General features: G+C 49.4%; 1 protein-coding gene across 3 annotated transcripts in view; it reads left to right on the top strand.

Annotated features, from left to right (window-relative positions):
• heatr6 (HEAT repeat containing 6) overlaps positions 1-21,357 on the top strand; it is an 80,061-nt gene that overhangs the window by 41,752 nt on the left and 16,952 nt on the right. For 2 of the 3 annotated variants that reach the window (XM_055941393.1, XM_055941392.1), the window contains 6 exons: positions 2,291-2,497; positions 3,159-3,258; positions 4,693-5,009; positions 13,143-13,265; positions 13,378-13,464; positions 19,825-21,357. The exon at positions 19,825-21,357 is cut by the window's right edge and continues 339 nt beyond it. In XM_055941393.1, coding sequence (XP_055797368.1) covers positions 2,291-2,497; positions 3,159-3,258; positions 4,693-5,009; positions 13,143-13,265; positions 13,378-13,464; positions 19,825-21,357 — 2,367 coding nt within the window. The remainder of the gene's footprint in view (positions 1-2,290; positions 2,498-3,158; positions 3,259-4,692; positions 5,010-13,142; positions 13,266-13,377; positions 13,465-19,824) is intronic. The other variant, XM_055941394.1, reaches the window with a different exon arrangement.

Here is a 21,357-nt window from a genome sequence, read left to right as displayed (position 1 = left end):
TCCCTCCAGGTGTGTGTGATGCTGGTCTCTCTCCCTCCAGGTGTGTGTGTGTAACGCTGGTCTCTCTCCCTCCAGGTGTGTGTGTATAACGCTGGTCTCTCTCCCTCCAGGTGTGTGTGTTTGACGCTGGTCTCTCTCCCTCCAGGTGTGTGTGTGTAACGCTGGTCTCTCTCCCTCCAGGTGTGTATGACGCTGGTCTCTCTCCCTCCAGGTGTGTGTGATGCTGGTCTCTCTCCCTCCAGGTGTGTGTGACGCTGGTCTCTCTCCCTCCAGGTGTGTGTAACGCTGGTCTCTCTCCCCCCAGGTGTGTGAGACGCTGGTCTCTCTCCCTCCAGGTGTGTGTGTGAGACGCTGGTCTCTCTCCCTCCAGGTGTGTGTGTGAGACGCTGGTCTCTCTCCCTCCAGGTGTGTGTGTTTGACCCTGGTCTCTCTCCCTCCAGCTGTGTTTGACGCTGGTCTCTCTCCCTCCAGGTGTGTGTAACGCTGGTCTCTCTCCCTCCAGGTGTGTGTGTGTGTGTAACGCTGGTCTCTCTCCCTCCAGGTGTGTGTGTGAGACGCTGGTCTCTCTCCCTCCAGGTGTGTGTGTGAGACGCTGGTCTCTCTCCCTCCAGGTGTGTGTGTGTAACGCTGGTCTCTCTCCCTCCAGGTGTGTGAGACGCTGGTCTCTCTCCCTCCAGGTGTGTGTGTGTGTGTAACGCTGGTCTCTCTCCCTCCAGGTGTGTGTGTGAGACGCTGGTCTCTCTCCCCCCAGGTGTGTGTGACGCTGGTCTCTCTCCCTCCAGGTGTGTGTAACGCTGGTCTCTCTCCCCCCAGGTGTGTTTGACGCTGGTCTCTCTCCCTCCAGGTGTGTGTAACGCTGGTCTCTCTCCCTCCAGGTGTGTGTGTGTGTGTAACGCTGGTCTCTCTCCCTCCAGGTGTGTGTGTGAGACGCTGGTCTCTCTCCCTCCAGGTGCGTGTGTTTTACGCTGGTCTCTCTCCCTCCAGGTGTGTGTGTGAGACGCTGGTCTCTCTCCCTCCAGGTGTGTGTGTGAGACGCTGGTCTCTCTCCCTCCAGGTGCGTGTGTTTTACGCTGGTCTCTCTCCCTCCAGGTGTGTGTGTGAGACGCTGGTCTCTCTCCCTCCATGTGTGTGTAACGCTGGTCTCTCTCCCCCCAGGTGTGTGTGTAACGCTGGTCTCTCTCCCTCCAGGTGTGTGTGACGCTGGTCTCTCTCCCTCCAGGTGTGTTTGACGCTGGTCTCTCTCCCTCCAGGTGTGTGTGACGCTGGTCTCTCTCCCTCCAGGTGTGTCTGTGTAACGCTGGTCTCTCTCCCTCCAGGTGTGTGTGACGCTGGTCTCTCTCCCTCCAGGTGTGTGTGACGCTGGTCTCTCTCCCTCCAGGTGTGTGTAACGCTGGTCTCTCTCCCTCCAGGTGTGTGTGTGAGACGCTGGTCTCTCTCCCTCCAGGTGTGTGTGTAACGCTGGTCTCTCTCCCTCCAGGTGTGTGTGACGCTGGTCTCTCTCCCTCCAGGTGTGTTTGACGCTGGTCTCTCTCCCTCCAGGTGTGTTTGACGCTGGTCTCTCTCCCTCCAGGTGTGTTTGACGCTGGTCTCTCTCCCTCCAGGTGTGTGTGATGCTGGTCTCTCTCCCTCCAGGTGTGTTTGACGCTGATCTCTCTCCCTCCAGGTGTGTTTGACGCTTGTCTCTCTCCCTCCTGGTGTGTGTGATGCTGGTCTCTCTCCCTCCAGGTGTGTGTGTAACGCTGGTCTCTCTCCCCCCAGGTGTGTGTGTTTGACGCTGGTCTCTCTCCCTCCAGGTGTGTGTGTTTGACGCTGGTCTCTCTCCCTCCAGGTGTGTGTGTGTGTGATGCTGGTCTCTCTCCCTCCAGGTGTGTGTGTGTGAGACGCTGGTCTCTCTCCCTCCAGGTGTGTGTGACGCTGGTCTCTCTCCCTCCAGGTGTGTTTGACGCTGGTCTCTCTCCCCCCAGGTGTGTGTGTTTGACGCTGGTCTCTCTCCCTCCAGGTGTGTGTGATGCTGGTCTCTCTCCCTCCAGGTGTGTGTGATGCTGGTCTCTCTCCCTCCAGGTGTGTGTGATGCTGGTCTCTCTCCCTCCAGGTGTGTGTGACGCTGGTCTCTCTCCCTCCAGGTGTGTGTGACGCTGGTCTCTCTCCCCCCAGGTGTGTGTGTTTGACGCTGGTCTCTCTCCCCCCAGGTGTGTGTGTTTGACGCTGGTCTCTCTCCCCCCAGGTGTGTGTTTGACGCTGGTCTCTCTCCCCCCAGGTGTGTGTTTGACGCTGGTCTCTCTCCCCCCAGGTGCGTGCGTGTGCACTCCAGGTGGTGTCTGCATTGCTGGATGGTTCCCGTCAGTTCCTGGGCGTGGCTGAAGACTTGGCTCCAGCTAGAACCTCATACACCCCATTCTCCTTCTCCCTCGCCACCGCCGTCCGCGAGCTGCACCGCTCGCTCTCCCTCGCTCTGCTGGCCGAGGCCTCTGCTCACACGCTCACTCAGATCATCAAGGTGACTCACACTCCCTGACTCACTCAGATCGTCAAGGTGACTCACACTCCCTGACTCACTCAGATCATCAAGGTGACTCACACTCCCTGTCTCACTCAGATCGTCAAGGTGACTCACACTCCCTGACTCACTCAGATCGTCAAGGTGACTCACACTCCCTGTCTCACTCAGATCGTCAAGGTGACTCACACTCCCTGACTCACTCAGATCGTCAAGGTGACTCACACTCCCTGACTCACTCAGATCATCAAGGTGACTCACACTCCCTGACTCACTCAGATCGTCAAGGTGACTCACACTCCCTGACTCACTCAGATCATCAAGGTGACTCACACTCCCTGACTCACACTCCCATCGTCAAGGTGACTCACACTCCTTGACTCACACTCAGATCGTCAAGGTGACTCACACTCCCTGACTCACTCAGATCATCAAGGTGACTCACACTCCCTGACTCACTCAGATCATCAAGGTGACTCACACTCCCTGACTCACACTCCCATCGTCAAGGTGACTCACACTCCCTGTCTCACTCAGATCGTCAAGGTGACTCACACTCCCTGACTCACTCAGATCGTCAAGGTGACTCACGCTCCCTGACTCACTCAGATCTTCACTCCATACTGATCCTCTGTGACCTGTTGACCTGTGTGTGTTTCAGTGCCTGGCTCACCTGGTGTGTAACGCTCCTTATAACCGCCTGAGACCCGGCCTGCTCAGCCCGCTGTGGAGACAGATACGACCCTACCTCCGACACAGAGGTACACAGACACACCTACCTCCGACACAGAGGTACACAGACACACCTACCTCCGACACAGAGGTACACACACAGAGACACACCTACCTCCGACACAGAGGTACACAGACACACCTACCTCCGACACAGAGGTACACACTCACAGTGACACACCTACCTCCGACACAGAGGTACACACTCACAGACACACCTACCTCCGACACAGAGGTACACACACAGAGACACACCTACCTCCGACACAGAGGTACACACTCACAGACACACCTACCTCCGACACAGAGGTACACAGACACACCTGCCTCCGACACAGAGGTACACACTCACAGAGACACACCTACCTCCGACACAGAGGTACACAGACACACCTGCCTCCGACACAGAGGTACACACTCACAGACACACCTACCTCCGACACAGAGGTACACAGACACACCTACCTCCGACACAGAGGTACACACTCACAGACACACCTACCTCCGACACAGAGGTACACACACAGAGACACACCTACCTCCGACACAGAGGTACACTCACAGAGACACACCTACCTCCGACACAGAGGTACACAGACACACCTACCTCCGACACAGAGGTACACACTCACAGAGACACACCTACCTCCGACACAGAGGTACACACTCACAGTGACACACCTACCTCCGACACAGAGGTACACAGACACACCTACCTCCGACACAGAGGTACACACACAGAGACACACCTACCTCCGACACAGAGGTACACAGACACACCTACCTCCGACACAGAGGTACACACTCACAGACACACCTACCTCCGACACAGAGGTACACAGACACACCTACCTCCGACACAGAGGTACACTCACAGAGACACACCTACCTCCGACACAGAGGTACACAGACACACCTACCTCCGACACAGAGGTACACACTCACAGACACACCTACCTCCGACACAGAGGTACACTCACAGAGACACACCTACCTCCGACACAGAGGTACACACTCACAGACACACCTGCCTCCGACACAGAGGTACACACTCACAGAGACACACCTACCTCCGACACAGAGGTACACAGACACACCTGCCTCCGACACAGAGGTACACACTCAGACACACCTACCTCCGACACAGAGGTACACAGACACACCTACCTCCGACACAGAGGTACACACTCACAGACACACCTACCTCCGACACAGAGGTACACAGACACACCTACCTCCGACACAGAGGTACACACTCACAGAGACACCTACCTCCGACACAGAGGTACACACTCACAGAGACTCACAGAGACTCACCTACCTCCGACACAGAGGTACACACTCACAGAGACTCACAGAGACACCTACCTCCGACACAGAGGTACACACTCACAGAGACTCAGACACACCAACCTCCGACACCCGTCTGGGTGTTCTCACAGACTTTGTGTGTTCTCTCCTAGACGTGAACGTGCGGGTGTCTGTTCTGACACTGTATGGAGCGTTGGTGTCGACCCAAGCCCCTCTTTCTGAGATACAGCTACTCCTCACACACACCTCGCAGGAGACGGTGCTGAGTTGGAGGCAGAGGGGGGGCTTTTCCTCACCCTCCCACAAATACCACACGCCAGGAGAGGAGGAGCCGGGCGTGCCCTGGCTGCTGCAGCTGTGTGTGTCGCTTGTCACTCAACCCAGGGACGACCAATCAGACAGCGAGGGTCCAGGAGGAGGAGGGGCTACAGCTCTAGAGCCATCCCCAGTCCGCCTGGAGGCCTTACAGGTCAGAAAGACACTTCACCTAGCTAGCATCAGTAGGTGGTTAGTTTGTAGCTAGCTAGCATCAGTAGATGGTTAGTTTGTAGCTAGCTAGCATCAGTAGGTGGTTAGTTTGTAGCTAGCTAGCATCAGTAGATGGTTAGTTTGTAGCTAGCTAGCATCAGTAGATGGTTAGTTTGTAGCTAGCTAGCATCAGTAGATGGTTAGTTTGTAGCTAGCTAGCATCAGTAGATGGTTAGTTTGTAGCTAGCTAGCATCAGTAGATGGTTAGTTTGTAGCTAGCTAGCATCAGTAGATGGTTAGTTTGTAGCTAGCTAGCATCAGTAGATGGTTAGTTTGTAGCTAGCTAGCATCAGTAGATGGTTAGTTTGTAGCTAGCTAGCATCAGTAGGTGGTTAGTTTGTAGCTAGCTAGCATCAGTAGGTGGTTAGTTTGTAGCTAGCTAGCATCAGTAGATGGTTAGTTTGTAGCTAGCTAGCATCAGTAGATGGTTAGTTTGTAGCTAGCTAGCATCAGTAGATGGTTAGTTTGTAGCTAGCTAGCATCAGTAGATGGTTAGTTTGTAGCTAGCTAGCATCAGTAGATGGTTAGTTTGTAGCTAGCTAGCGTCAGTAGATGGTTAGTTTGTAGCTAGCTAGCGTCAGTAGATGGTTAGTTTGTAGCTAGCTAGCGTCAGTAGATGGTTAGTTTGTAGCTAGCTAGCGTCAGTAGATGGTTAGTTTGTAGCTAGCTAGCGTCAGTAGATGGTTAGTTTGTAGCTAGCTAGCGTCAGTAGATGGTTAGTTTGTAGCTAGCTAGCGTCAGTAGATGGTTAGTTTGTAGCTAGCTAGCGTCAGTAGGTGGTTAGTTTGTAGCTAGCTAGCGTCAGTAGGTGGTTAGTTTGTAGCTAGCTAGCGTCAGTAGGTGGTTAGTTTGTAGCTAGCTAGCGTCAGTAGGTGGTTAGTTTGTAGCTAGCTAGCGTCAGTAGGTGGTTAGTTTGTAGCTAGCTAGCGTCAGTAGGTGGTTAGTTTGTAGCTAGCTAGCGTCAGTAGGTGGTTAGTTTGTAGCTAGCTAGCGTCAGTAGGTGGTTAGTTTGTAGCTAGCTAGCGTCAGTAGGTGGTTAGTTTGTAGCTAGCTAGCGTCAGTAGGTGGTTAGTTTGTAGCTAGCTAGCGTCAGTAGGTGGTTAGTTTGTAGCTAGCTAGCGTCAGTAGGTGGTTAGTTTGTAGCTAGCTAGCGTCAGTAGGTGGTTAGTTTGTAGCTAGCTAGCGTCAGTAGGTGGTTAGTTTGTAGCTAGCTAGCGTCAGTAGGTGGTTAGTTTGTAGCTAGCTAGCGTCAGTAGGTGGTTAGTTTGTAGCTAGCTAGCGTCAGTAGGTGGTTAGTTTGTAGCTAGCTAGCGTCAGTAGGTGGTTAGTTTGTAGCTAGCTAGCGTCAGTAGGTGGTTAGTTTGTAGCTAGCTAGCGTCAGTAGGTGGTTAGTTTGTAGCTAGCTAGCGTCAGTAGGTGGTTAGTTTGTAGCTAGCTAGCGTCAGTAGGTGGTTAGTTTGTAGCTAGCTAGCGTCAGTAGGTGGTTAGTTTGTAGCTAGCTAGCGTCAGTAGGTGGTTAGTTTGTAGCTAGCTAGCGTCAGTAGGTGGTTAGTTTGTAGCTAGCTAGCGTCAGTAGGTGGTTAGTTTGTAGCTAGCTAGCGTCAGTAGGTGGTTAGTTTGTAGCTAGCTAGCGTCAGTAGGTGGTTAGTTTGTAGCTAGCTAGCGTCAGTAGGTGGTTAGTTTGTAGCTAGCTAGCGTCAGTAGGTGGTTAGTTTGTAGCTAGCTAGCGTCAGTAGGTGGCTACACTAACCACCAGTATAGGGATACCCCAGGGCAGTGTCCTTTCACCGGTTCTGTTCCCTCTACACTAACCACCAGTATAGGGATACCCCAGGGCAGTGTCCTTTCACCGGTTCTGTTCACCCTCTACACTAACCACCAGTATAGGGATACCCCAGGGCAGTGTCCTTTCACCGGTTCTGTTCCCTCTACACTAACCACCAGTATAGGGATACCCCAGGGCAGTGTCCTTTCACCGGTTCTGTTCCCTCTACACTAACCACCAGTATAGGGATACCCCAGGGCAGTGTCCTTTCACCGGTTCTGTTCACCCTCTACACTAACCACCAGTATAGGGATACCCCAGGGCAGTGTCCTTTCACCGGTTCTGTTCCCTCTACACTAACCACCAGTATAGGGATACCCCAGGGCAGTGTCCTTTCACCGGTTCTGTTCACCCTCTACACTAACCACCAGTATAGGGATACCCCAGGGCAGTGTCCTTTCACCGGTTCTGTTCCCTCTACACTAACCACCAGTATAGGGATACCCCAGGGCAGTGTCCTTTCACCGGTTCTGTTCCCTCTACACTAACCACCAGTATAGGGATACCCCAGGGCAGTGTCCTTTCACCGGTTCTGTTCCCTCTACACTAACCACCAGTATAGGGTTACCCCAGAGCAGTGTCCTTTCACCGGTTCTGTTCCCTCTACACTAACGATTGCACCCAAATAACAGCAGAATGTGCAACAGATTGTTGGTCTAATAGAGGTGTCCAGGTTGACTGCAGGACAAAGATACCTGCTGTCTCTAAATCTGAATGATCGGCTATGAAAAGCCAACTGACATTTACTCCTGAGGTACTGACTTGCTGCACCCTCGATAACCACTGTGATTATTATTATTTGACCCTGCTGGTCATCTATGAACATTTGAACATCTTGGCCATGTTCTGTTATAATCTCCACCCGGCACAGCCAGAATAGGACTGGCCACCCCTCATAGCCTGGTTCCTCTCTAGGTTTCTTCCTAGGTTTTGGCCTTTCTAGAGAGTTTTTCCTAGCCACCGTGCTTCTACACCTGCATTGCTTGCTGTTTGGGGTTTTAGTCTGGGTTTCTGTACAGCACTTTGTGACATCAGCTGATGTACGAAGGGCTTTATAAATACATTTGATTGACACACTTCACCCAATGTTGCAAGGGAAAACAGACTCATTCTTAATGTGAAAAAACCCAGGAAATGACAAACTTCAGCAGTATAAAAGATGACACCAGACCCATCCACATGGTCTCAGAACAGATAGAATCAGTTGAACAGTACAAATATCTTGGAACGTTAATGCTCCTGGACTGCAAACGCACAACAGATATACAAAGATTGACAACGCCTGTATTTCATGAGGAGATTAAATAAATATCAGGAGAAAATCAACCATATTTTACACATCCTTTGTTCAGTGTTTTGGCTTGCTGTTTCCAAGCCTGGTTCAATCAACTATCCATCGCAAATGAAAACCAACTAGAGAGTACCAGCTCCTACCGTCACTCTCAAGCAGGAGTACCAGCTCCTACCGTCGCTCCCAACCAGGAGTACCAGCTCCTACCGTCGCTCTCAAGCAGGAGTACCAGCTCCTACCGTCGCTCTCAAGCAGGAGTACCAGCTCCTACCGTCGCTCTCAAGCAGGAGTACCAGCTCCTACCGTCGCTCTCAACCAGGAGTACCAGCTCCTACCGTCGCTCTCAAGCAGGAGTACCAGCTCCTACCGTCGCTCTCAAGCAGGAGTACCAGCTCCTACCGTCGCTCTCAAGCAGGAGTACCAGCTCCTACCGTCGCTCTCAAGCAGGAGTACCAGCTCCTACCGTCGCTCTCAAGCAGGAGTACCAGCTCCTACCGTCGCTCTCAAGCAGGAGTACCAGCTCCTACCGTCGCTCTCAAGCAGGAGTACCAGCTCCTACCGTCGCTCTCAAGCAGGAGTACCAGCTCCTACCGTCGCTCTCAAGCAGGAGTACCAGCTCCTACCGTCGCTCTCAAGCAGGAGTACCAGCTCCTACCGTCGCTCTCAAGCAGGAGTACCAGCTCCTACCGTCGCTCTCAAGCAGGAGTACCAGCTCCTACCGTCGCTCTCAAGCAGGAGTACCAGCTCCTACCGTCGCTCTCAAGCAGGAGTACCAGCTCCTACCGTCGCTCTCAAGCAGGAGTACCAGCTCCTACCGTCGCTCTCAAGCACGAGTACCACGTCACTCTCAAGCACGAGTACCAGCTCCTATCGTCAGGCCGCTGATAGAGTCCATCTTTACAAAACCGCCAGAGCCCAGAAATCTGTTCTTCCCCACCAGTATAAGTCAATTGAATGAATAACTGCTCAACCCCCAGAATTTACTAACTGTATTGCTGACTGTATTGCTGACTGTATTGCTGACTGTATTGCTGACTGTATTGCTGACTGTATTGCTGACTGTATTACTGACTGTATGTGTTGTCTGCTGTAGTTACTGCAATACACCAGTTAGGCATGATAACCATGATTACACGACTGTAGTCTATCAATCCATTCCAAAGTGCCGACCCGTGTCGGGGCCTGACGAACACAATCATTTGCCTCTACCTTGTTTGCTGCTGACCTTGGCCTGCTCAAAGTGAGCCGCTTCTGTTTGGATGTAAAAACTGTCCAACTGCTTGGAGGATCTTGATGTACATCAGCCTCGCTACTTTGTCCTCAAGGAGGGATCTTGATGTACATCAGCCTCGCTACTTTGTCCTCAAGAAGGAGGGATCTTGATGTACATCAGCCTCGCTACTTTGTCCTCAAGAAGGAGGGATCTGGATGTACATCAGCCTCGCTACTTTGTCCTCAAGAAGGAGGGATCTGGATGTACATCAGCCTCGCTACTTTGTCCTCAAGGAGGGATCTGGATGTACATCAGCCTCGCTACTTTGTCCTCAAGGAGGGATCTGGATGTACATCAGCCTCGCTACTTTGTCCTCAAGAAGGAGGGATCTGGATGTACATCAGCCTCGCTACTTTGTCCTCAAGAAGGAGGGATCTTGATGTACATCAGCCTCGCTACTTTGTCCTCAAGAAGGAGGGATCTTGATGTACATCAGCCTCGCTACTTTGTCCTCAAGAAGGAGGGATCTGGATGTACATCAGCCTCGCTACTTTGTCCTCAAGGAGGGATCTGGATGTACATCAGCCTCGCTACTTTGTCCTCAAGGAGGGATCTTGATGTACATCAGCCTCGCTACTTTGTCCTCAAGAAGGAGGGATCTTGATGTATATCAGCCTCGCTACTTTGTCCTCAAGGAGGGATCTGGATGTACATCAGCCTCGCTACTTTGTCCTCAAGAAGGAGGGATCTGGATGTACATCAGCCTCGCTACTTTGTCCTCAAGGAGGGATCTGGATGTACATCAGCCTCGCTACTTTGTCCTCAAGGAGGGATCTGGATGTACATCAGCCTCGCTACTTTGTCCTCAAGAAGGAGGGATCTGGATGTACATCAGCCTCGCTACTTTGTCCTCAAGAAGGAGGGATCTTGATGTACATCAGCCTCGCTACTTTGTCCTCAAGAAGGAGGGATCTTGATGTACATCAGCCTCGCTACTTTGTCCTCAAGAAGGAGGGATCTGGATGTACATCAGCCTCGCTACTTTGTCCTCAAGGAGGGATCTGGATGTACATCAGCCTCGCTACTTTGTCCTCAAGGAGGGATCTTGATGTACATCAGCCTCGCTACTTTGTCCTCAAGAAGGAGGGATCTTGATGTATATCAGCCTCGCTACTTTGTCCTCAAGGAGGGATCTGGATGTACATCAGCCTCGCTACTTTGTCCTCAAGAAGGGATCTGGATGTACATCAGCCTCGCTACTTTGTCCTCAAGAAGAAGGGATCTTGATGTATATCAGCCTCGCTACTTTGTCCTCAAGGAGGGATCTTGATGTACATCAGCCTCGCTACTTTGTCCTCAAGAAGGAGGGATCTGGATGTACATCAGCCTCGCTACTTTGTCCTCAAGGAGGGATCTGGATGTATATCAGCCTCGCTACTTTGTCCTCAAGAAGGAGGGATCTTGATGTATATCAGCCTCGCTACTTTGTCCTCAAGAAGGAGGGATCTGGATGTACATCAGCCTCGCTACTTTGTCCTCAAGAAGGAGGGATCTTGATGTATATCAGCCTCGCTACTTTGTCCTCAAGGAGGAGGGATCTGGATGTACATCAGCCTCGCTACTTTGTCCTCAAGAAGGAGGGATCTTGATGTACATCAGCCTCGATACTTTGTCCTCAAGAAGGAGGGATCTTGATGTTTAGAATAGAAACTGACGGTCGGGGCTGTGGTTTAGAATAGAAACTGACGGTCGGGGCTGTGGTTTAGAATAGACACTGACGGTCGGGGCTGTGGTTTAGAATAGACACTGACGGTCGGGGCTGTGGTTTAGAATAGACACTGACGGTCGGGGCTGTGGTTTAGAATAGACACTGACTGTCGGGGCTGTGGTTTAGAATAGACACTGACTGTCGGGGCTGTGGTTTAGAATAGACACTGACTGTCGGGGCTGTGGTTTAGAATAGAAACTGACTGTCGGGGCTGTGGTTTAGAATAGAAACTGACTGTCGGGGCTGTGGTTTAGAATAGAAACTGACTGTCGGGGCTGTGGTTTAGAATAGAAACTGACTGTCGGGGCTGTGGTTTAGAATAGAAACTGACGGTCGGGGCTGTGGTTTAGAATAGACACTGACGGTCGGGGCTGTGGTTTAGAATAGAAACTGACGGTCGGGGCTGTGGTTTAGAATAGAAACTGACGGTCGGGGCTGTGGTTTAGAATAGAAACTGACGGTCGGGGCTGTGGTTTAGAATAGACACTGACGGTCGGGGCTGTGGTTTAGAATAGAAACTGACGGTCGGGGCTGTGGTTTAGAATAGACACTGACGGTCGGGGCTGTGGTTTAGAATAGACACTGACGGTCGGGGCTGTGGTTTAGAATAGACACTGACGGTCGGGGCTGTGGTTTAGAATAGACACTGACGGTCGGGGCTGTGGTTTAGAATAGACACTGACGGTCGGGGCTGTGGTTTAGAATAGACACTGACGGTCGGGGCTGTGGTTTAGAATAGACACTGACGGTCGGGGCTGTGGTTTAGAATAGACACTGACGGTCGGGGCTGTGGTTTAGAATAGACACTGACGGTCGGGGCTGTGGTTTAGAATAGACACTGACGGTCGGGGCTGTGGTTTAGAATAGACACTGACGGTCGGGGCTGTGGTTTAGAATAGAAACTGACGGTCGGGGCTGTGGTTTAGAATAGAAACTGACGGTCGGGGCTGTGGTTTAGAATAGACACTGACGGTCGGGGCTGTGGTTTAGAATAGACACTGACGGTCGGGGCTGTGGTTTAGAATAGACACTGACGGTCGGGGCTGGGGTTTAGAATAGACACTGACGGTCGGGGCTGGGGTTTAGAATAGACACTGACGGTCGGGGCTCGGGTTTAGAATAGACACTGACGGTCGGGGCTGTGGTTTAGAATAGAAACTGACTGTCGGGGCTGTGGTTTAGAATAGAAACTGACTGTCGGGGCTGTGGTTTAGAATAGAAACTGACTGTCGGGGCTGTGGTTTAGAATAGACACTGACTGTCGGGGCTGGGGTTTAGAATAGACACTGACTGTCGGGGCTGTGGTTTAGAATAGAAACTGACTGTCGGGGCTGGGGTTTAGAATAGAAACTGACTGTCGGGGCTGGGGTTTAGAATAGAAACTGACTGTCGGGGCTGTGGTTTAGAATAGAAACTGACTGTCGGGGCTGTGGTTTAGAATAGAAACTGACTGTCGGGGCTGTGGTTTAGAATAGACACTGACTGTCGGGGCTGGGGTTTAGAATAGACACTGACTGTCGGGGCTGGGGTTTAGAATAGAAACTGACGGTCGGGGCTGTGGTTTAGAATAGAAACTGACTGTCGGGGCTGTGGTTTAGAATAGAAACTGACTGTCGGGGCTGGGGTTTAGAATAGAAACTGACTGTCGGGGCTGGGGTTTAGAATAGAAACTGACTGTCGGGGCTGGGGTTTAGAATAGACACTGACTGTCGGGGCTGGGGTTTAGAATAGAAACTGACAGTAATGTCCCAGCAGCTTGATGATGTATAATCTGTGAAGAATATTAACCTTGGAAGTTGGAGCACAACCACCGAATAAAAAGCATTATTTTACATTATTTCTTCTGACAATTTTATTTTATTGGCTTTTTTTTTTTAAATGAACGGCCAAAAGCAAGCATTTACGGGCTAATGGAAACCTGTGTGTGACTGTGTGTGACTGTGTGTGACTGTGCGTGACTGTGCGTGACTGTGTTAGGTGCTAGCCCACCTTGTGCGTGGCTACTTCCCTCTGTGCCAGGCATGTCTCTGTGACCTGGGGCAGGTGAGCGCCCGCTGCCTCCGAGAGACAGACCCCTCCATTCAACTACACGGAGCCAAGGTGACACACACACACACACACACACACACACACACACACACACACATCAATGTGCCGTTTGTTTAACATATTGAGTCGTGTGTAATAATGAGACAAACATCTCTCTCCGTAGTTACTAGAGGAGTTGGGGACAGGTATCATCCAACAGTACAGACCAGACAGCAGCCAATCAGAGAGCTGCAGGATCCCCATCTCACAGGTACACCTCTCTGGGCCTCTGCCACACCCGTCTGTCTGCCACACCCGTCTGTCTGTTCCCTCAGGTCTGGAGGGAAGCAAGTCATTTCACTACCCAAGAATAGCAAAGCACCATTTACTGGCTCAAATACCCGCCTAATCAGCCTGTTACCAACCCTTAATTTGACCAGATACGATGCTATTTCACATTAAACAAATTGACAACAGACTTTCAGCTCATAGTGAAGGACGTTCAACAACCACAGCACTTACACAAATGACTGTTGATTGGCTGAGAGAAAATGTTGATAAAATGATTGTGGGGGCTGTTTTGTTAGACTTCAGTGTGGCTTTTGACATTATTGATCATAGTCTGCTGCTGTAAAAACCTGTGTTATGAATTACACCCCTGCTATAATGTAGAGTTACCTGTCTAATGGAACACAGAGGGCAGGGTTGCCATGTCTGCGGTTTTCATGAGTCCCACAAAATTGGGACGTCATTATGGAGACACCTGTTTACCAGGTGTAGGTAGGGCTATTTAACATGTCATTATGGAGACACCTGTTTACCAGGTGTAGGTAGGACTATTTAACATGTCATTATGGAGACACCTGTTTACCAGGTGTAGGTAGGACTATTTAACATGTCATTATGGAGACCCCTGTTTACCAGGTGTAGGTAGGACTATTTAACATGTCATTATGGAGACACCTGTTTACCAGGTGTAGGTAGGACTATTTAACATGTCATTATGGAGACCCCTGTTTACCAGGTGTAGGTAGGACTATTTAACATGTCATTATGGAGACACCTGTTTACCAGGTGTAGGTAGGACTATTTAACATGTCATTATGGAGACACCTGTTTACCAGGTGTAGGTAGGACTATTTAACATGTCATTATAGAGACCCCTGTTTACCAGGTGTAGGTAGGACTATTTAACATGTCATTATGGAGACACCTGTTTACCAGGTGTAGGTAGGGCTATTTAACATGTCATTATGGAGACACCTGTTTACCAGGTGTAGGTAGGACTATTTAACATCTCATTATGGAGACACCTGTTTACCAGGTGTAGGTAGGGCTATTTAACATGTCATTATGGAGACACCTGTTTACCAGGTGTAGGTAGGACTATTTAACATGTCATTATAGAGACACCTGTTTACCAGGTGTAGGTAGGACTATTTAACATGTCATTATGGAGACTGTAGGTAGGACTATTTAACATGTCATTATGGAGACACCTGTTTACCAGGTGTAGGTAGGACTATTTAACATGTCATTATGGAGACACCTGTTTACCAGGTGTAGGTAGGGGCTATTTAACATGTCATTATGGAGACTCCTGTTTACCAGGTGTAGGTAGGGCTATTTAACATGTCATTATGGAGACACCTGTTTACCAGGTGTAGGTAGGCTATTTAACATGTCATTATGGAGACACCTGTTTACCAGGTGTAGGTAGGGCTATTTAACATGTCATTATGGAGACAGTAGGTAGGGCTATTTAACATGTCATTATGGAGACACCTGTTTACCAGGTGTAGGTAGGGCTATTTAACATGTCATTATGGAGACACCTGTTGACCAGGTGTAGGTAGGACTATTTAACATGTCATTATGGAGACACCTGTTTACCAGGTGTAGGTAGGGCTATTTAACATGTCATTGTGGAGACACCTGTTTACCAGGTGTAGGTAGGACTATTTAACATGTCATTATGGAGACACCTGTTTACCAGGTGTAGGTAGGGCTATTTAACATGTCATTATGGCGACACCTGTTTACCAGGTGTAGGTAGGGCTATTTAACATGTCATTATGGAGACTCCTGTTTACCAGGTGTAGGTAGGGCTATTTAACATGTCATTATGGAGACTCCTGTTTACCAGGTGTAGGTAGGACTATTTAACATGTCATTATGGAGACACCTGTTTACCAGGTGTAGGTAGGACTATTTAACATGTCATTATGGAGACATGTAGGTAGGACTATTTAACATGTCATTATGGAGACACCTGTTTACCAGGTGTAGGTAGGACTATTTAACATGTCATTATGGAGACAGTAGGTAGGACTATTTAACATGTCATTATGGAGACACCTGTTTACCAGGTGTAGGTAGGGCTATTTAACATGTCATTATGGAGACACCTGTTTACCAGGTGTAGGTAGGACTATTTAACATGTCATTATGGAGACACCTGTTTACCAGGTGTAGGTAGGGCTATTTAACATGTCATTATGGAGACCCCTGTTTACCAGGTGTAGGTAGGGCTATTTAACATGTTATTATGGAGACACCTGTTTACCAGGTGTAGGTAGGACTATTTAACATGTCATTATGGAGACTCCTGTTTACCAGGTGTAGGTAGGACTATTTAACATGTCATTATGGAGACACCTGTTTACCAGGTGTAGGTAGGCTATTTAACATGTCATTATGGAGACACCTGTTTACCAGGTGTAGGTAGGGCTATTTAACATGTCATTATGGAGACCCCTGTTTACCAGGTGTAGGTAGGGCTATTTAACATGTCATTATGGAGACCCCTGTTTACCAGGTGTAGGTAGGACTATTTAACATGTCATTATGGAGACTCCTGTTTACCAGGTGTAGGTAGGGCTATTTAACATGTCATTATGGAGACTCCTGTTTACCAGGTGTAGGTAGGACTATTTAACATGTCATTATGGAGACACCTGTTTACCAGGTGTAGGTAGGGCTATTTAACATGTCATTATGGAGACACCTGTTTACCAGGTGTAGGTAGGACTATTTAACATGTCATTATGGAGACACCTGTTTACCAGGTGTAGGTAGGACTATTTAACATGTCATTATGGAGACACCTGTTTACCAGGTGTAGGTAGGGCTATTTAACATGTCATTATGGAGACACCTGTTTACCAGGTGTAGGTAGGACTATTTAACATGTCATTATGGAGACACCTGTTTACCAGGTGTAGGTAGGACTATTTAACATGTCATCATGGAGACACCTGTTTTCCAGGTGTAGGTAGGGCTATTTAACATGTCATTATGGAGACACCTGTTTACCAGGTGTAGGTAGGGCTATTTAACATGTCATTATGGAGACACCTGTTTACCAGGTGTAGGTAGGACTATTTAACATGTCATTATAGAGACACCTGTTTACCAGGTGTAGGTAGGACTATTTAACATGTCATTATAGAGACCCCTGTTTACCAGGTGTAGGTAGGACTATTTAACATGTCATTATGGAGACACCTGTTTACCAGGTGTAGGTAGGGCTATTTAACATGTCATTATGGAGACACCTGTTTACCAGGTGTAGGTAGGACTATTTAACATGTCATTATGGAGACACCTGTTTACCAGGTGTAGGTAGGACTATTTAACATGTCATTATGGAGACTCCTGTTTACCAGGTGTAGGTAGGACTATTTAACATGTCATTATGGAGACCCCTGTTTACCAGGTGTAGGTAGGACTATTTAACATCTCATTATGGAGACACCTGTTTACCAGGTGTAGGTAGGACTATTTTACATGGCATTATGGAGTCACCTGTTTACCAGGTGTAAGTAGGACTATTTAACATGTCATTATGGAGACATGTAGGTAGGACTATTTAACATGTCATTATAGAGACACCTGTTTACCAGGTGTAGGTAGGACTATTTAACATGTCATTATGGAGACTGTAGGTAGGACTATTTAACATGTCATTATGGAGACACCTGTTTACCAGGTGTAGGTAGGGCTATTTAACATGTCATTATGGAGACTGTAGGTAGGACTATTTAACATGTCATTATGGAGACACCTGTTTACCAGGTGTAGGTAGGACTATTTAACATGTCATTATGGAGACACCTGTTTACCAGGTGTAGGTAGGGCTATTTAACATGTCATTATGGAGACTCCTGTTTACCAGGTGTAGGTAGGACTATTTAACATGTCATTATGGAGACACCTGTTGACCAGGTGTAGGTAGGACTATTTAACATGTCATTATGGAGACACCTGTTGACCAGGTGTAGGTAGGGCTATTTAACATGTCATTATGGAGACACCTGTTGACCAGGTGTAGGTAGGACTATTTAACATGTCATTATGGAGACACCTGTTTACCAGGTGTAGGTAGGGCTATTTAACATGTCATTATGGAGACACCTGTTTACCAGGTGTAGGTAGGCTATTTAACATGTCATTATGGAGACACCTGTTGACCAGGTGTAGGTAGGGCTATTTAACATGTCATTATGGAGACACCTGTTTACCAGTTGTAGGTAGGACTATTTAAAAACATATTAACTCACTGATGAGCATCAAGATGTAACGGAGACAACAGGAAAACGACTTTAGGCGCTCTTTTTTTAGAGTTTCACTTGGAGGTGATTTAAACTGCACTCTAATGTTGACTACTTATGAAGCGAAGGGTTTTACAGATGCTCAGTTCTTGGGTCTTCAGTTTAGCGCAAATGGAAATTTGAAATGAAAGCTGCTGCCTTGACAGGAACTAATGGGGATCCATAATAAACCCCAGGAAGAGTAGCTGCAGCCTTGGCAGGAACAAATGGGGATCCATAAAAAAAACCAGGAAGAGTAGCTGCTGCCTTGGCAGGAACTAATGAGGATCCATAATAAACCCCAGGAAGAGTAGCTGCTGCTTTGGCAGGAACTAATGGGGATCCATAATAAACCCCAGGAAGAGTAGCTGCAGCCTTGGCAGGAACAAATGGGGATCCATAAAAAAAACCAGGAAGAGTAGCTGCTGCTTTGGCAGGAACTAATGGGTATCCATAATAAACCCCAGGAAGAGTAGCTGCTGCCTTGGCAGGAACTAATGGGTATCCATAATAAACCCCAGGAAGAGTAGCTGCTGCCTTGGCAGGAACTAATGAGGATCCATAATAAACCCCAGGAAGAGTAGCTGCTGCTTTGGCAGGAACTAATGGGGATCCATAATAAACCCCAGGAAGAGTAGCTGCTGCTTTGGCAGGAACTAATGGGGATCCATAATAAACCCCAGGAAGAGTAGCTGCTGCCTTGGCAGGAACTAATGGGGATCCATAATAAACCTCAGGAAGAGTAGCTGCTGCCTTGGCAGGAACTAATGGGGATCCATAATAAACCCCAGGAAGAGTAGCTGCTGCTTTGGCAGGAACTAATGGGGATCCATAATAAACCCCAGGAAGAGTAGCTGCTGCCTTGGCAGGAACTAATGGGGATCCATAATAAACCCCAGGAAGAGTAGCTGCTGCCTTGGCAGGAACTAATGGGGATCCATAATAAACCTCAGGAAGAGTAGCTGCTGCCTTGGCAGGAACTAATGGGGATCCATAATAAACCCCAGGAAGAGTAGCTGCTGCCTTGGCAGGAACTAATGGGGATCCATAATAAACCCCAGGAAGAGTAGCTGCTGCCTTGGCAGGAACAAATGGGGATCCATAATAAACCCCAGGAAGAGTAGCTGCTGCCTTGACAGGAACTAATGGGGATCCATAATAAACCCCAGGAAGAGTAGCTGCTGCCTTGGCAGGAACTAATGAGGATCCATAATAAACCCCAGGAAGAGTAGCTGCTGCCTTGGCAGGAACTAATGGGGATCCATAATAAACCCCAGGAAGAGTAGCTGCTGCCTTGGCAGGAACTAACGGGGATCCATAATAAACCCCAGGAAGAGTAGCTGCTGTCTGTCCAATCACATACAATAGAATAATACTATATTACACTCTACTCTACCATAACATTCTTGACCAAGAGTATGTGGACAACTGTCTGGCTAACCTGTCTGTCTAAAGCAGGGGTGTCAAACTCATTCCACGGAGGCCCTAGTGTCTGCAGGTTTTTGGTTTTTCCAAAAAGCGAAAACCCGCAGACACTCGGCCCCCCGTGGAATGAGTTTGACACCTGTGGTCTAACCTGTCTGTCGTTCTAACCTGTCTGTCTAACCTGTCTGTCGTTCTAAACTGTCTGTATAAACTGTCTGTCTAACCTGTCTGTCTAACCTGTCTGTCTAACCTGTCTGTCGTTCTAAACTGTCTGTATAAACTGTCTGTCTAACCTGTCTGTCTAACCTGTCTGTCTAACCTGTCTGTCGTTCTAAACTGTCTGTATAAACTGTCTGTCTAACCTGTCTGTCTAACCTGTCTGTCGTTCTAAACTGTCTGTATAAACTGTCTGGCTAACCTGTCTGTCTAACCTGTCTGTCGTTCTAAACTGTCTGTATAAACTGTCTGGCTAACCTGTCTGGCTAACCTGTCTGGCTAACCTGTCTGTCGTTCTAAACTGTCTGTATAAACTGTCTGGCTAACCTGTCTGGCTAACCTGTCTGGCTAACCTGTCTGTCTAACCTGTCTGTCGTTCTAACCTGTCTGTGTTGCAGGTGGTCCAGTTCTGGGTGGATGTACTGAGTGGTCCGCTGAATGGAGCCCTTCAGAGTCACCAGCATCCTACTCTACAGACCAGCGCCTGTGACACCCTCTCCTCTATCCTGCCCCAGGCCTTCACACAGCTACCTGTACATACCCTCTATCCTGCCCCAGGCCTTCACACAGCTACCTGTACATACCCTCTATCCTGCCCCAGGCCTTCACACAGCTACCTGTACATACCCTCTATCCTGCCCCAGGCCTTCACACAGCTACCTGTACATACCCTCTATCCTGCCCCAGGCCTTCACACAGCTACCTGTACATACCCTCTATCCTGCCCCAGGCCTTCACACAGCTACCTGTACATACCCTCTCCTCTATCTTGCCCCAGGCCTTCACACAGCTACCTGTACATACCCTCTCCTCTATCCTGCCCCAGGCCTTCACACAGCTACCTGTACATACCCTCTATCCTGCCCCAGGCCTTCACACAGCTACCTGTACATACCCTCTATCCTGCCCCAGGCCTTCACACAGCTACCTGTACATACCCTCTATCCTGCCCCAGGCCTTCACACAGCTACCTGTACATACCCTCTCCTCTATCTTGCCCCAGGCCTTCACACAGCTACCTGTACATACCCTCTCCTCTATCCTGCCCCAGGCCTTCACACAGCTACCTGTACATACCCTCTCCTCTATCCTGCCCCAGGCCTTCACACAGCTACCTGTACATACCCTCTATCCTGCCCCAGGCCTTCACACAGCTACCTGTACATACCCTCTATCCTGCCCCAGGCCTTCACACAGCTACCTGTACATACCCTCTATCCTGCCCCAGGCCTTCACACAGCTACCTGTACATACCCTCTATCCTGCCCCAGGCCTTCACACAGCTACCTGTACATACCCTCTCCTCTATCTTGCCCCAGGCCTTCACACAGCTACCTGTACATACCCTCTCCTCTATCCTGCCCCAGGCCTTCACACAGCTACCTGTACATACCCTCTATCCTGCCCCAGGCCTTCACACAGCTACCTGTACATACCCTCTATCCTGCCCCAGGCCTTCACACAGCTACCTGTACATACCCTCTATCCTGCCCCAGGCCTTCACACAGCTACCTGTACATACCCTCTCCTCTATCTTGCCCCAGGCCTTCACACAGCTACCTGTACATACCCTCTCCTCTATCCTGCCCCAGGCCTTCACACAGCTACCTGTACATACCCTCTCCTCTATCCTGCCCCAGGCCTTCACACAGCTACCTGTACATACCCTCTATCCTGCCCCAGGCCTTCACACAGCTACCTGTACATACCCTCTATCCTGCCCCAGGCCTTCACACAGCTACCTGTACATACCCTCTATCCTGCCCCAGGCCTTCACACAGCTACCTGTACATACCCTCTATCCTGCCCCAGGCCTTCACACAGCTACCTGTACATACCCTCTATCCTGCCCCAGGCCTTCACACAGCTACCTGTACATACCCTCTATCCTGCCCCAGGCCTTCACACAGCTACCTGTACATACCCTCTCC

Source organism: Salvelinus fontinalis, chromosome 13 (assembly GCF_029448725.1).
Source record: "Salvelinus fontinalis isolate EN_2023a chromosome 13, ASM2944872v1, whole genome shotgun sequence".
In the NCBI taxonomy this organism is placed as follows: domain Eukaryota; kingdom Metazoa; phylum Chordata; class Actinopteri; order Salmoniformes; family Salmonidae; genus Salvelinus; species Salvelinus fontinalis.
Note: the sequence above shows the minus strand (reverse complement) of the source record. Positions and strands in the feature narration are given on the sequence as shown.